At 42.8% G+C, this 13,828-nt stretch overlaps 1 protein-coding gene across 1 annotated transcript in view; it reads left to right on the top strand.

Moving 5' to 3' along the window:
* PSTPIP2 (proline-serine-threonine phosphatase interacting protein 2) overlaps nt 1-11,384 on the top strand; it is a 77,407-nt gene extending 66,023 nt beyond the window's left edge. The window contains exons 9-15 of the mRNA XM_053902658.1: nt 558-637; nt 3,215-3,313; nt 4,199-4,295; nt 4,413-4,494; nt 5,947-5,981; nt 7,299-7,356; nt 9,738-11,384. Coding sequence (XP_053758633.1) covers nt 558-637; nt 3,215-3,313; nt 4,199-4,295; nt 4,413-4,494; nt 5,947-5,981; nt 7,299-7,348 — 443 coding nt within the window. The 3' untranslated portion in view covers nt 7,349-7,356; nt 9,738-11,384. The remainder of the gene's footprint in view (nt 1-557; nt 638-3,214; nt 3,314-4,198; nt 4,296-4,412; nt 4,495-5,946; nt 5,982-7,298; nt 7,357-9,737) is intronic.
* The last annotated feature ends 2,444 nt before the right edge of the window (nt 11,385-13,828 follow it).

Genomic DNA, 13,828 nt, shown 5'->3' with positions numbered 1-13,828 from the left:
ATCTGCTATGAAGGAAACAGCCAAGTTGCAAGGCCTTGTCATGGCTGAAACCTGAGATCCAAGCCAGGTGTTTGCAAAGCCTTCTGATCCCAGAGAATTCTGCAGGAGCCAAGCCTCTTGTGACAGTGGTCATTTAAGAAGTCTCTAAACCCAAAACCAAAGTCACTTGGTAGTTCTCTGCACCTCTCACTGTCTAATCTTCCTGAAAATGGAAATGGGTGGAAGCTATTGAGGTTGAATTAGCTCAAGAGAACTCTGGCTGAAGTTCCTGTCAGCCTTTGTTCTCCTTCCTTGAAGCATTTCCTTTTTTTTTTCTTCCCCTTGAAACATTTCTTACTTGGCTTGGTTTAATGTCTAAAAAGAAAGTGCTTATTTCACAAATATATTGTGAGAGAGAGAGATGGATATGGCCTCCCACTGTTCAGAGCTCCATGGGGTCTTGTGAGCTCAGTGTGACTCTGGCGAGTGTCATTTGCCATCCAGGTGAGCTGGGCAGTGGGTCTGCGCACCCTGCTCCTGCCTGGTTTCTGAACCCAGGCCCTTCCCCTCCACTGCAGACAAGGCGTACATGATGCACATCAACACTCTGGACAAAGTCCGTGAAGACTGGCAGATCGAGCACATCAAGGCCTGCGAGGTACCAGAACCGGTGGCTGCTCAGGAGGGGATGGGTCTTCCTCCGAGAATTTGGGGAGTCTACTTTGCCAGAAATGCACCACCCCCTTATTACAGGGCCCCAATTCTCATAGAATTGCTTGAGGCCAAGTTAGAAATCAGAAATGTAAGTATAGGATGGATGGAACTGGGATGTTTTCCTCCAAGCCTCATCTTTCTGCCCCGTCCCAGTCCTGAGCGTTGTGTCTGACTCTGTTCAAGGACTTCCTCCAATGTTTGGTTAGTGCAAATATGAAATAGCTGAATCAGTTAATGGGTGATTAAATAATTATCTTTCAAGAGCCTTGCCTGAACTTGCTATCCAATAAGGAGAATGCAGATAGAAGGTGAGCTAGAAGTTTTCACTCAGGCACCTGGGTGGCTCAGTCGGTTGAGCGTCTGACTGCAGCTCAGGTCATGAGCTCGAGGTTTGAGAGCCAGGCATTGGGTTCTCTGTTGTCAGTACAGATCCCATTTTGAATCCTCCACCCCCTCTCCCTACCCCTCCCCTGCTGGCACACCCTCAAAAATAAATAAACATAAAAAAAAAAAAAGAAGTTCTTACTCCCTTTACACCTTTGATTTCACCATTACCTCCTGCTTCATTTTGAGCATGTGACCTCACTTACAATTTCCTGGAGAAAATAAAGACATAACTTGGAAACTTCCTCAAGTTTCTTTTAGCCTGTCTATAGTTTTTCTTACCAGTGGTTCTCAAAGTGAAATCCCAGGACGTGTAGCATCAGTATCATCTGGGAATTTGATAGAGATGCAAATTCTCAGACCAACTCTGGACCTAGGTGCAGTACTGTTTATAACTCCCCTGGTGCTTCTTACGCAAATTCAAGCCTGAGAATCACTGATCTACACCCCCCTCCCCTCCTTTTCTCCTGTTAGTTGAAAAGGGGCTGCCCCTGCCTTATCAAGATCCTATCCTGCCATCTGGGCTCAAGATCCCATCATCCAGCTGTCTTTCCCTCATGCCTGTGCAAAGCTCCCTTCAGTGTGAACTTTTTATACCATTGTTTGGACAACTCAGCTCATTCTTGGTGTTACAACCTACTGGCACTGGCTGTTGCTTCCTGTCTGCTGCCCTCTCCTCTCTTCACAGCCAGGCTTCCTGAAGGAGTTGTCTTCACAGGCTCATTGCCCCTGCCTGTCCCAGCCTGCTGCATCTGGGGTTTGTCACCCCTGCTGCTGCTCGCTGAGGAACCAGACATCTCTGGGGTGTGAGGTCCAGCAGGCCTTTGCAGTTCCTGATCTTATTTGGCTTGTGTCTACTATCTAACACTGTGGGTCACTATCCCCTTCCTAAAACACTCTTTTCTGCTTTACTTCTGTGACTCCACACTCTCATGGAAAAACCTAGAATAAGTCCCCCTTTTTAAGGTTTAAAAACATGCAGAGCAGTATCATATGCATTTTATAGACACACAAATATTAGAAAAGCCTGCATAGGAATGATAAAGTTTAGGACAATGGTTATCTGTGGGGAAGGAAGAAGGGGATCGAGTTTGGAGAAAGCACACAAGGAGCTTAAACAGAATCTGAGGCAAATATGGCCAAACTTGTTGACCAAGCGAGGTGGTCAATATGTATGTATTCATTATATTGCTCTCTATGATTCTGTCCATGCGAAGTATTCTATAATAAAAATCACATCAAATCTACTGTTTATATGCTACATAAATACAAAATATAATAAACACTACATATATACCAAGTATGCTAAATACTAAATACTAAAAGGTTTCCAATTAAAATAATGTATTTGCTTCAAAATATCCTAGGGAGTAGATGAGTTGGTAGGGATATAATAAAACAGAATTGGTTGTGAATTGATACATGTTCAAGCTGGTGAAGGGTACATGTGCATTCATTATACTATTTTCTCTGTTCTTATCTATGTTTGAAGTTCTACATGATAAAAAGTTTTAAAATGTAATAGTGTTATATTCAACCTTTAAAAAGTACATTAATATATAACATCCACTGTTGAATAGCATCCCCTTTATAGAATAATAGCTTGATTTTCCGAAAGTTGATACTTGCTTATGTCCAAGAAGCTATTGTTCAGGAAGTGACTTCTTAAAAAACTTTTTTTAGCTAAAGAAACCTTCAAACATAAACAGAGTTGGAGGACAAGTGCGGGTTCCCCCACGTTCTCGTGAACTTCAGTGATTATAATCATCTTGCCAATATTCAGTCATAGGGGAATTTGAATGTGAGGCTCTGGCAAGCTGCCCACGTGGAGATGCCCACCAGGCAGTCGGAAATGTTAGCTGGAATTCAGGTTAGACCCTTGGCATCTGGGCTCATCATTACCTCTTACCTTCAGAACTATATCCAATCCTGTTTGTGTCAATACCATATTAGAATACTATTTGCATTCTTTGCCTGCGGTAAGAGTTTATGAGTTTCCTTGGTAGCAGGGAATATCCTAAATGGGACAATAAGCTTACAGATAATGAGCGTTGACACTGTTTCTTAAGTCATAGCCAGTCTAGACAAATGTCTCCCTTCTCTGTATATGTACGGACATGTAGTTATGTTTCCGCAGATGTTCGAAGCTCAAGAATGTGAACGAATAAACTTCTTTCGGAATGCGTTGTGGTTACACATGAATCAGCTGTCACAACAATGTGTCACAAGTGATGAGGTAAGTCAGAAGCATCCATGGAGGATTCATGAGAGTGGGAGGAACCATAGGCATTTATTAGTGCACCCTCCTCATTTGAGGCCCAGAGAGGTACAGTGACTTGCCCGAGGCCACACAGTGAGCTGATAGAAAGACCCAAATAAACACCTAACTGCCTGACTCCAAATCTGCTTTGCCACCATGACTTTCTCTTTAAGGAATTCACAGGGCAGGAGAGCGGAAAAGGGAGACCCAAATGTAGTTTAGTTTATGGAAGACAGAGATGTCATAGCAAAGGGTCACTCCAGGACACCACCAAGCACTAGGAGACTGACCCATGCCTGGGCTAATGATCATGCCAGGGCTCAAGATTTACTTCAGCAGCATTCCCACAGCCAACATCCGGGTTTAAGTTGTGCACAGAAACCCTCATGGGGTTTCCAGACCTCAAGAGGGATTAGAATCAAATTATCACAACCTTCTTTGCTAAGAAATAGCCACCCTCACTTGGATGGGACATTCACTTTAGGAGAAAAATCAAACACCTAGAAAACCTGTAGAATTGACTAGAAGAGCTTTTTTCCAAGTTAATTCATCTTTGCATTTTGTGTGTGGCTTTGGTCTTAGTATCTATTTTCTTTGTCCCGTCAGTGTTAAAGACAAATCTTTCTGTGAAGGTTTTTATGCAGTCACAGAGATAACATTTCTTGTCATCTTTAAAACAATTTTAATAGCAGATATGCACCAGAGAAATCCCTTTATATGAATCTGGGACTTAGGAATGTCTCTTTTTCTTTTCAAAACAAAATTTGGAAGAGCCAGCCATTCATCAAACCTGTTTTAATAAGCTGTGTCACAATTATTCACAGACATACCTCTACGCTTGATTTGTCTTCTTTTTGTCAGATGTATGAAGAAGTCCGTAAGAGCTTAGAGGCATGCAGCATTGAGAAGGACATTGAGTACTTTGTGAACCAACAAAAAACTGGACAGACTCCACCAGGTGAATGGAGTGGTGGGGCGGGGCATTTATTTAAGCAATTCTGCTAGTCTTTTGTGCACATGTCATTGAGAATGGGAGACACCAGCATCTTAATATTTTGTTTCTTAATTTCCCTAGCACCCATTGTGTATGAGAATTTCTACTGCCCCCAGAAGAATACAGCCCCACAGGGAAAGGCTCCAGGGCCCAACTTACCAAGGTAATAACCACCTACCTTTCACATGAAGAAAAATACTTAAAAAAATTTTTTTTAATGTTTATTTATTTTTGAGAGAGAGAGAGAGAGAGAGAGACAGAATGTGAGCAGGGGAAGGGCAGAGAGAGAAGGAGCCACAGAATTCAAAGCAGGCTCCAGGCTCTGAGTTGTCAGCACAGAGCCCGATGTGGGGCTCAAACTCACAAACTGTGACATCATGACCTGAGCCGAAGCTGGACAGTTAACTGACTGAGCCACCCAGGCCCCCCGAAGAAAAATACTTTTAATAAGTGTTGTTATCATTAGTGTTCTAAGAGATATTGGAACACATCTACCCCTGCATTTGCTTAAGTGAGGTTGCTAGATTTGGAGAATTAGCGTTTTTTTTTTAAATTTTATTTTTTATTTTTTTAAAATTTACATCCAAATTAGTCAGCATATAGTGAAACAATGATTTCAGGAGTAGAAGTAGCATTTTTAGGACAAATGTTAAGTGGATTTTACCAGTCATAGTTTAAGGAGGACCATATTATGCTTGAGTGTGATTATTATGATTCACGCATGAATCCTATACTTTTCGTAGAGCTTGTAGAAAGCAGAACTCTGTCCCCCTGTGAGTCAACTGACCTACCTGTTTTGGTAGGACCCAAGAGTAAAGAATGGTTTTTATAACTGGCTGAAAAAAGAAGAAAAGGATACTATTTTGTGACACATGGAAATGATATGAAGTTCATGTGTCAGTGTTCATATAAAGTTTTATTGGGACCTGATCATGCTCATCCATTTACATTTTTTCCGCGGCTACTTTTGCATTAGAGTTGGCAGAGTTGTGACAGAGCTGCCTTAGTGGCCAGCAGAGCCTACGTCATTTACTGTCCCTTTGCAGAAAGAGTTTGCCACCCCTGCTTTACCTGAGAGAAAAGAAACTTCTGTTTCCCGCACAGTCAACTTGAAATCTAAGCTGTTGAATTTCCATTCCAGTTTTTAAAGAGAAGGGAGTATTTGAGGGAGGATTGCATGGTCATCATCAGTATTTAAGAACACCAGGTGCCATTCAGAACAGGTCATGTGAATGAGCTCATTTAATCCTCGCAGTGAGGTGGAAATTGCTTGGATTCTCCATTTTACGTGTGGAGATGTTGAGGGACCAGGAGGTCAGGAAACCACATGCTCCACAGTAGAGACTTTCCTCCTGCCTGTTTGGGGTGCTGGGACGGGGCTCTGGGCTTCCTGAGTCCTGTGCATCCTGCTGTCCTGCTCACCAGCACAATAGAATGCTGGCAGCCTAGATTCCGGTACGTCAGTGTTGCCCGGCTTTTGCTTCATCTGAACTTTTCTTGACTCTTCAGAACAGAAACCAGATCTGATTAGCTTGCAGTATGATTGGGGTGTGAAGACAAAAATTACAAACTAACGAGAACTTATCTGAAAGACTTTGGTTTTCATCTCTTACAGGAGAGGACCTCTCCCAGTTCCTAAAAGTTTACCAGGTATGATGTCAAGAAAGACCTTTCAAAATACTCATGTCAGGTTCTCTTTAAGGTTGAGTAGCTAGAATGTTGAAATAAAGGGAAAGAAGGGAATAAATAGAAATAAATTCTCAAGAGAACGAGCCTGTATCAGGATCTTGATGTAATACTGTTTGTCAAAGAATAGACTTTGGTAATTAGGGGTCTACTTTATTGCCTGTCAAAGAGAATTCAGTTCCTGGAGTACCAAAAGAAACTTATTATAAGGCAGTCTTACCTAAGAGATTATTTCAACTTGGACCATAAGAGAAGCAAAGTATAGTTTCCTTTGGATTACACAGAAACGTAACTGATAGAAGTTATGTCTAGAAACACATAACCTAATAGTATATATCTGCATACTGGCCATAACTGGGTCTGTCACTCATGACTTGGTCTCTTTTTAAATCCTATCAGAACTCCTATGACACCTCTAGGACAACCACACATTTTAGCTTTTTTGTTGTCATTGTTGTTAGTTTTATTCCTTGGATAATTATAAGATCCTTGAAGGTGGATAATTGGTTTTCTCCTGTATCACTCATAGCACTTAACACAGTCCTGAGCACATAGGAGGTGCTCAACAAATATCTATTTTTTTGAGGAAAAGAAAGGTATACTTACCTATGTTCAAGGGAAGAGGGAACTTATGCTGCATATCATGGTTTACTGAAACTTCAGTGACTGAAAAGAAGTTTAGGACCTGAAATTATAATAATATCTTTGAAAAATATAAGGATTTAAGTTATTTTACTTTAAATGTTTATTTATTTTTGAGAATGAGAGAGTGTGAGTGGGGGAGATGCAGAGAGAGAGAGGGAGACAGAGGATCTGAAGCAGGCTCTGCGCTTAGAGCAGAGAGCCCGATGTAGGTTTCAAACTCATGAACTGGGGGATCATGACCTGAGCCAAAGTTGTGTGCTTGACTGAGCCACCTAGGTGTTCCCGTTATTTTATTTTTATAAAACAATTACCACCTGATAATGTGGGACTGATTTTTGTCTATGTCTTAGCTTGAAATCTAAGCTAAGCCTTGAAGATGGCTTTACTCTAGGTGCCGCTATCTGCACATGGATGAAAAAGGGCAATGAAATCGTGGTAGTGATTTCCAGAATGTATGCGTGAATCTTCTATGTGTAGTCCTGATTTTCATGGGTAGGTTTCGTCGCCGGATATGTTTTCTTTTTACAGAAGGGCAGTCAGTAGAATCTTTAAGTGGAATGTCTTGATTTGAAAAGGGCTAAGAATCTTACCATGAAGCAGTATTAGCTTAATGTTGCTCTGTTCTGCCCTTTGCAGATAACCCTGATTATTCTTTGGTTGATGACTACAGTCTGATCTATCAGTAACATCAGTGGTAAGAACCTTTAATTTTCACATAATTTTCAAGTTGCATTTAGACTATTGATTGTGTTTTTGAAGTCTCTGAAGCTTCTTTACGACACCACTGCAGGCAGCAAGGCCTTGCCTCAGGCTGACCCATGCCGTGGATGCACGTGATCCTGCGGAATGGCCTCTCTGGGTTCCACAATTGCAAGGGGACTGGAGCCCATGCCATACCTACTTGAATGAGGAGATTTTTCCTTTGTTAATTATTCTGCAACTCATTTGCTGCTCTAGTTAAGCTCTTTGTGGCTACAACGCACCCGCACTTATAATACACCGCACACACAACGCTCACACAATGCCCATGATCCTCACTGTTTAATTTAGCCTTTCGTGTGCTCCCCCATCCCCCAAAGGGGAAAAGTCAAGTAAAAAGAAGTCAGTGACAATGAGGCAAACACTGTCACACTCCCCTGTCACACAAAGGGCGTTGGAGGGGTCATCTGGTATCAGATCATTACTACTCCAAGCTAGCAAACCCCAGGGATTCCTAGAGCAAAACTATGAGATGGTGCTTGTCTCTGACTCTCAGGTGCTTGCAACGTGTCCCAGGTCCATCTTTGCCTTCACAAATGTGAGTGAATGCCTCCGAGTCCAAAACAGCAATACTAAATGGAACTCTATAAAGTATAAATGTTTTAACCCAAACGGGTGTGTCTTGGGGCATGACAATATCCGTATAGATGAGCAAAGAAAAAGCTTGAAAGGATACATTCCCAAGCAAGTAGTAGTTTTTCTTTTTGTTTACTTATGTTTTCCAGTTTGCCTACAGTGAAACTTTGTTACTTCTTTAATAAAAGACAGTTTTGAAGAGTTGATCCTTTTGCACACTCCTGATGTTCCCAGGGGCGACAGGAGTGGGGGCGGATTCAGGAACTGTGCCAGCCTCTCTCCCACCCTTCCTGGTTTGCTGTTACTGCCACTTAGGAAAAAAAACAAGTTTTATTTCTTAATGTTTATTTATTTTTGAGAGAGAGAATGATGGGGGAGAGGCAGAGAGCGAGAGGGAGAGAATCCCAAGCAGGCTCTGTGCTGACAGCGCAGAGCCCGATGTGAGGCTCAAACTCACAAACCATGAGATCACAACCTGAGCCAAAGTCGATGCTTGACTGATTGAGCCATCTAGGTGCCCCCCAAATGGGTTTTAATGGTGCTCCATGGTGCCTTTCCTTCAGTGCTCTATAACACTGAAAAGTTCTTCAAGTGAGCACATCAAACACTGCTTGTCTTCAGTCCTCCAGAAACACCCACTTTGTGACTTGTAGCCCATTAGCTAGACGGGATGGAAGCCATGTTGTTTTGATTGGGTAGAAATGATCAGCCAGTGTGTGTTTATATTTAAACATAAGTCCTTAAATTGCTTAATAAATGTGTTTAATATCTAAGCAACTTTGCTGTGAAAGATAATGGAAATGAAAGAGCTTAAATACCTCAGCTGCTAACTGTACATAACTTTCTGACCTACAAACAAATTGGTCATCATTTCTTCATTTCATAAGGCTCCCTTTTTCTCATGAAAAGAGGCATGGCCCATATTAGAGGTAGAAAGGGACATGGGGATCAGTGACTTGGGACTCCAAGGCGAAATCCGCCCTCTGGAACAACACCATGGAGGTGATGGCTGCAGGTAGGCCGCTGGCAGCTCCGAGAGTTTGAGTTTTATTTTAACCTCCTACTTTCCCACCCTCCCTTATTTGCATAAAGCACACATTCTAGTTGCTTAATAGTAACCTTTGACCCAGCAACTCTAGTTCCTCTGAGTTCAAGAACCCGTTGCTTCAGTGCAAGATGCTAATGCCAACACACGTGAGCTCTGTCATTTCATGGGGTTCATTAGTATGTGGAAGCTCGGGGAACAGGACTCAACATACACATGTATCATTGATGGAGTTGAAGAGAATTTTACAGAAGGAAGTCTATCTTAGTTAATGACTTAGCTGAGCAATGTATTATGACATTTAAAGTAGTTTGAGCCTTTGGAAATGAAATAGGAATGTGTAGGAATTTAAATAGGAAGGCATAGGAATTTGTGGTTTGTTTGGCATTGTTGATGTAGCTGCTATGCTTGTTTTTATTTCTGACATGTTTAGGGACAGATTATAACTTCTGAGCATCAAAAATATAAATATGTGTATTATTTGCATAAAGCAATGCTGTTGTCATCACAGTCCATTTTTTCATCACTTTAAAACACTTATTCCTCACTGTGTGTTCTCTTTGGCCAAGCATACTTATTCTTTTTTTTTTTTTTCTAAGCATACTTATTTTCATTGAATAATATGGCAAGGGGAGGAGTGAGGAGCTGATGTGAATGGTTCATTCAGATGAAATTTCTTTGTTATTTTCTTTCAGAAAACAAACCTTTTTCGGGCCGGTGCTTCTACAGCGTGGGAGGAGGCACTCAGAACAGCAGAATCCTTAGCCAAACTGTGTCAGTCGTGAAACTTCCAAGTGAAACCTTGCTGTAATTTTTTTTGTATTTTAAATTTATTGTAGACATTTAGATCAACTTAGGCTAGTTAAGTTCTGAAATTCTTAGAAGAAGTTTACAAATTGCCCCAGACTGAAGAATCATTCTTTCCTAGGCGGTTACTAACGTTGTGAGTGAATTGTGTTATCTCCTAGGTCTCTGGATTTGGAGCCCTGACTCTTGTTGTGGGGGGGCAGAGGTGGCTGCAGAGGGGTATGAGCCATGAACCTGGAGGGGCTTCTTTGGCTCCGGGGGCAGCTTGGCTATAGAATGTTCACAGCAGCACGTGCCCTCGGTGGTGCACCATTTCAAATCACCTTCCTTTTTGGCTGGAAGACTTGGAGGCCATCTAATTATACTTTCTCGTTTTACGGATGAGGAAATGGGGCCCAGAACTGTGAAATCAATTTTCTTACTGATTAGGGACAGAATCCAAACTGGAGTGTAAGCTCACCTCACGTTACCATTCTGACTGATCCTTCCTCAGGCCATTGGTGCTTGTGTTGAAATTTCAGACGCCGAATGTTTTTTGCCGGCGTCTTTCCAGTTGGGAAAATAACCAGGGTTTAAATGTCAGATTTATTTTTATGGGAGTCCCTGTGTGTCCTGAACTTCTAGAGCACCATATTTAATTTAATCTAAGAAGTCGCTGATTATAAAGCATGGCCATTATTTTACACACCACTGAGCAAGTTAGGTGAGGGAGTTGACATTCTCAGTGGGGGCAGAATTACTCATAAAGGGGTGAAAATTGGGACAGTTAATGGTTAAGCCCATTTAAATTTGATTTGCTAAACTGAGGCGGGGGGGGGGGAAGTACATCCTAGAGTCAGTGCAATAGGGTATTTGGACTTCAATTCCTAAGGAGAATTCGAGAGCTCCAAAGCCAGTCCTCAGTCCTGGGTCTTCACAGAGAATCTTTCCCTTGCTAGCTCCTAGAACTTTTTAAAGTGTCAGTCCTACCCTTTCGCAGGTATTTGAGTCTTTCTTCTTGTTACCCACAGACAGCAGGGAGACAATGTCCCTTTTGTGTAATATCCACATGCCATGAGAAAATGGTACATTTTAGTTAATGACAAATTAAACTAGCATTGGTACTTATTCAGTATGTTGTTGGCCTTGTAACACATATTTTCTTCTCCTGCTCTATGCAGTAGCTTTCTCAGAACTGTGCACAAATTGATTGAAACAAGATTGATTATTTCCCACCCTTTAAGGTGTTACTGAAAGTGGCAGCTTCTCCTCATGACAGGAAGCTTGCATCAATTGGATATCCTTTTGAGAAACTGAAGTTTGCAAAGGGCCATTGACTTCCCCAAATTGAGCAGGCTCAGGACATTTCCTTCAAGCTCGGAACATTCTAATTTTTAGGTATTTTATTTATTGTTCACAATTCCTCAGGGATTTCACTTTTCTCTCTTTTGGTCAGTGCAATCGCTGTAAACGTGTTTTATGAATTGAAAATACTTTATTTTATTGCTCTGTCAGTTTGATATGAAGTAAAATAAAGGTTCCTTGGAGATTTAGGATTTATTTTGCCTTTTTGTGTCCACCACGTCCTCTCTTCCAAGCTGTTTGACCCTCGTCACATTTGCTATTGTCCGATGGCAGTGGAGCAAACTGTTAGGAGGGGAACTGCCACATCACTTCCTACTGGTCCTTCATGACAAAGTCACTTGCCTGGGGAAGCATCACTCCCGCCTCCAGACTAGCTTGGATCCCACTGCTGGGTCCTTCTCCTCTCCCTTTTTTTACTTGATAGTACGTGGTTCACTCTTGAAATTAATTGTTCAGAGTCTGTCTTCTCTCCTAGACGGTGACCTCAATGACTGCTATATCCCCAGCACCTGACACGTTGTAGTGAGTATGAAAGAATTAGCGGCTAGAAAGAGAGCATACCTCGAGAAACAACCAGTTGGGAGTGTAAAGGGAGCGAAGCCAGTCAAATAAGTATACATGTTGAATTTAGTAAATAGGATCTACCCCTAAGACTGGAGGCTTCTTCATTTGAATTCCACCAGAAGCAGCCCCTGAGATAAGGCTTTGAGTGCAGGTACTTTTTCGGGGGGGGGGGGATCCCAGAAAGCACCAGTATGGGAGTGGGGAGGTAAAGGGGGTGGAAGGAAGGAAGGGAGGAAGGGAGGAAGGCAAAATAAACATGTATTATCAAGACAGCACTGCAGGCACTGGAGCTGTAGTCTGGCGGGGACTAGTAGGAAACTGTGGCACACGCACCTCACAGATGGCTCATCAGTTAGGATGTTGCTGTGATATTCATTCCCCGGCTCCCTTCAGTCACTGGTTGAGGGCCACCCCCAGGAGGCATTAAACCCCTGGCATTTCTGGCCTGCTGGAAATGCGGAAATGCCAGCAGAGTGGGATCCCGAATGCTGAGAGAGTCCTTGGGAGAGGCAGTTCCTGGCAGTTGCAAGTGGGCTGACGTTTAAGGAAATGGTAAGTACTGAAGGGAGGTGGATGGTGCCCTGACGGGGTCTGACCCCTGCATGGCTCAGATCCAGCTGTGCCCCACATGGATTTTACTCCAGCTCGCCATCACTTCTTTAAGTTCCAGTTTCCAACACACACACACACACACACACACGCACGCACGCACACCCTAGGCCGTTTAGTAGGACAAGCTACGGTCCCTTGCTACAGATGGTCCTGAGTCTCTAACTGATATTCATCATCTCCTTCCTCTAGCAGCGTGTTAGGGAGTGAATTGTATTCTGCCCACAGCCCCTTCCAAATTTATATGTTGAAGTCTCAACCCTTAGTACCTCAGAATGTGACTGTGTTTGGAGATAGGGCCTTTAACGAGGGGATTAAGTTGAAATGAGATCCCTGGGGTGGGGCACTAATCCAGTCTGGTGCCTTTCTAAGAAGAGAAAGAGACACCATGGGTGAGTGGGCCCAAAGGATGACCTTGTGAAAAACAAGAGGACAGCCACCTGCAAGCTGAGGAGAGAGACCTCAGAGGAAACCAACCCTGCCAGCACCTTCATCTTGGACTGCCAGCTTCCAGAACTGCCAGAAAATTAATTTCTATTGTTTAAGCCACCCAGTCTCTGGTATTTTGATATGGCAGCCCTAGCAAATTAATACCACACATTCTAGATTCCCTTCACACTTGGCAAGTCTACTGCTTGTCTAGGTTGCTCAACTGGGTTGGGTAATCCAGATCGTCATCCCTAAGGGTCTTAGCCCCTGGTTGTCAGGCTCTTATCAGACCCTGTTTGCTGAAATTGCTGTGTTTATCACAGGCAGGGCAATACCCAGAGGCACCCCAGTGAACCTCCTGAGTTCCAGATACATTCCCCCCCACCCTACTTTCCTCATGATGATCACCAATTCCTACTGGGACAGTTACTCCCTTCTTGTCTTGCTGGTTTACTGGCATGACTAGGCATCAGCCACCATTTAGTGGAACCCTTTCTATGTCCCCCGGTTAATGCATCTTCTGGCAACCACATAGAGCTAGGTGCTCTAGTCCAGCAGAGCCTAAAGTTAAACACATGGGAAGCACCAATTTCCCAAGTGGGTCAGTGCGACCTACCCACTCTTACCTCTTCACTACCAGGCCTGTTTTCCACCCAGTGGAGTCAACATATATTACCATATTGCAGCCGTAAAAGCACCATATATGACCTCATCTTTAAGACCAGCACCCCAACCCTGCAAGGTATTCTCAAGCTGCCACACTTTATAAGGCCATTCCAACATTCTATCAGGACAGTAGTTTCGAGGTGATGTGGTATATAGTAGACAAAGTGGAGCCCATGGCCATTTGCCCATTGTTGTACCAACTATACTGTAAAGTGAAGCTCTTGTTATAAGATATGCATTCTCAGTTGGGGCAGAATTTCTCATAAAGGGGCAAAAATCAGTTCTTGTTGGGCAAAACAACTCTTACTCTTCTTATGTTTAAAGCACAGACACACATATGGCACATATACAGAGATGCAGTATATCT

This window comes from Panthera pardus, unplaced genomic scaffold (genome assembly GCF_024362965.1).
Source record: "Panthera pardus isolate Hobbes unplaced genomic scaffold, ASM2436296v1 HiC_scaffold_15, whole genome shotgun sequence".
NCBI lineage: Eukaryota > Metazoa > Chordata > Mammalia > Carnivora > Felidae > Panthera > Panthera pardus.
This window is presented reverse-complemented; position numbering and strand designations above follow the sequence as displayed.